Source organism: Neopelma chrysocephalum, unplaced genomic scaffold (assembly GCF_003984885.1).
Source record: "Neopelma chrysocephalum unplaced genomic scaffold, ASM398488v2 Primary Assembly neopelma1_96549, whole genome shotgun sequence".
Classification (NCBI taxonomy): domain Eukaryota; kingdom Metazoa; phylum Chordata; class Aves; order Passeriformes; family Pipridae; genus Neopelma; species Neopelma chrysocephalum.
Window position 1 is genome coordinate 1 of NW_020925194.1, and position 1,412 is coordinate 1,412.

The 1,412-nt window shown below is 61.5% G+C and overlaps 1 protein-coding gene across 1 annotated transcript in view; it reads right to left on the reverse strand.

Moving 5' to 3' along the window:
- Positions 1-505: 505 nt before the first annotated feature.
- Positions 506-1,412, reverse strand: part of LOC113981452 (valine--tRNA ligase, mitochondrial-like) — a gene marked incomplete at its 3' end in the record, with an annotated part of 5,365 nt that continues 4,458 nt past the window's right edge. The window contains exon 7 of the mRNA XM_027708849.1: positions 506-634. Coding sequence (XP_027564650.1) covers positions 506-634 — 129 coding nt within the window. The remainder of the gene's footprint in view (positions 635-1,412) is intronic.

Sequence of the window (1,412 nt, forward strand, 5' to 3'; positions counted from 1 at the left end):
TTGGGGGGACATTGGGGGGGATTTGGGGACATTGGGGGACATTGGGGGGGACATTTGGGGTCATTTGGGGGGATTTGGGGTCATTGGGGGGACATTGAGGGGACATTGGGGGACATTGGAGGACATTGGGGGGACATTAATGGGGACACAGGAATTATGGACACAGAGGGGACACTTCAGGGCCAGTTTAGAGACACATTTAGGGACAGTTTGGGGAAACATTTAGGGACAGTTCACAGACAGTTTAGAGACGCTTTGGGGACACTTTTGGGGCCAGTTTGGGGACACATTCAGGGACAGTTTGGGGACAATTTGGGGATACATTTAGGGACAGTTTGGGACCAGTTTGGAGCCACATTAAGCGACAGTTTGGGGACACATTCAGGGACAGTTTAGGGACAATTTGGGGACACATTTAGGAACAGTTTGGGACCAGTTTGGGGACACACTCAGGGACAGTTTAGGGACAATTTGGGGACACTTTGGGGCCATTTTGGGTCCGTACCTGCAGCCACCCCCCCCCCCGGTGGGTTGAGGGTCCCGTCGTCGTTGATGACCGAGAGCAGGGGCAGCCCGTGGGCTCGGGCCAGGGCCAGGTCAGGGACACTGTGACCAGGGGTCACCTTCACCGCCCCTGGGGACACACCCGGGGTCACCTACAGCCACCCCAGTGTCACCCAGTATCACCCAGTGCCACCCCCAGTCCTGGGCACTGTGACCCGGGGTCACCTTCACTGCTCCTGGAGACAGGGACACTCTCCTGTCATCCACAGCCACCCCAGTGTCACCCAGTGCCACCCAGTATCACCCAGTGTCACCCCAGTATCACCCAGTGTCACCCCAGTATCACCCAGTGTCACCCTGAGCCACCCCACTGTCCCCCAGTGTCACCCAGTGCCACCCACAGGGACACTCCCCCCATCCCAGTCCCACACTGGTCCCTTCCAGTGCCCTCCAGTCCCTCCCAGTCCCTCCCAGTCCCCCCAGTCCCCCCTAGTGCCCCCCAGTCCCACATTGGTCCCCCCCAGTCACTCAGTCCCCTCCCGTCCCCCCCAGTCCCTCCCAGTCTGTCCCAGTCCCTTCCAGTTCCCCTTAGTGCCCCCCAGTCCCACATTAGTCCCCTCCAGTCCCTCCCAGTCCCCTCAAGCCCCTCTCCCAGTCCCCCCAGTCCCCCCAGTACCAGTTCCGGTGTCAGGGTCCACACTGGGGTCTGTGATCAGGGGCAGGACCCTCCCAGTCCCTCCCAGTGCCCCGAGCCCCTCTCCCAGTCCTTCCCAGTCCCTCCCAGTCCCCCCACTACCAGTTCCGGTGTCAGGGTCCACACTGGGGTCTGTGATCAGGGGCAGAACCCTCCCAGTGTCCCCAGTCCCTCCCAGTCCCCCCAGTCCCTCCCAGTCCCTCCCAGTCCCCCC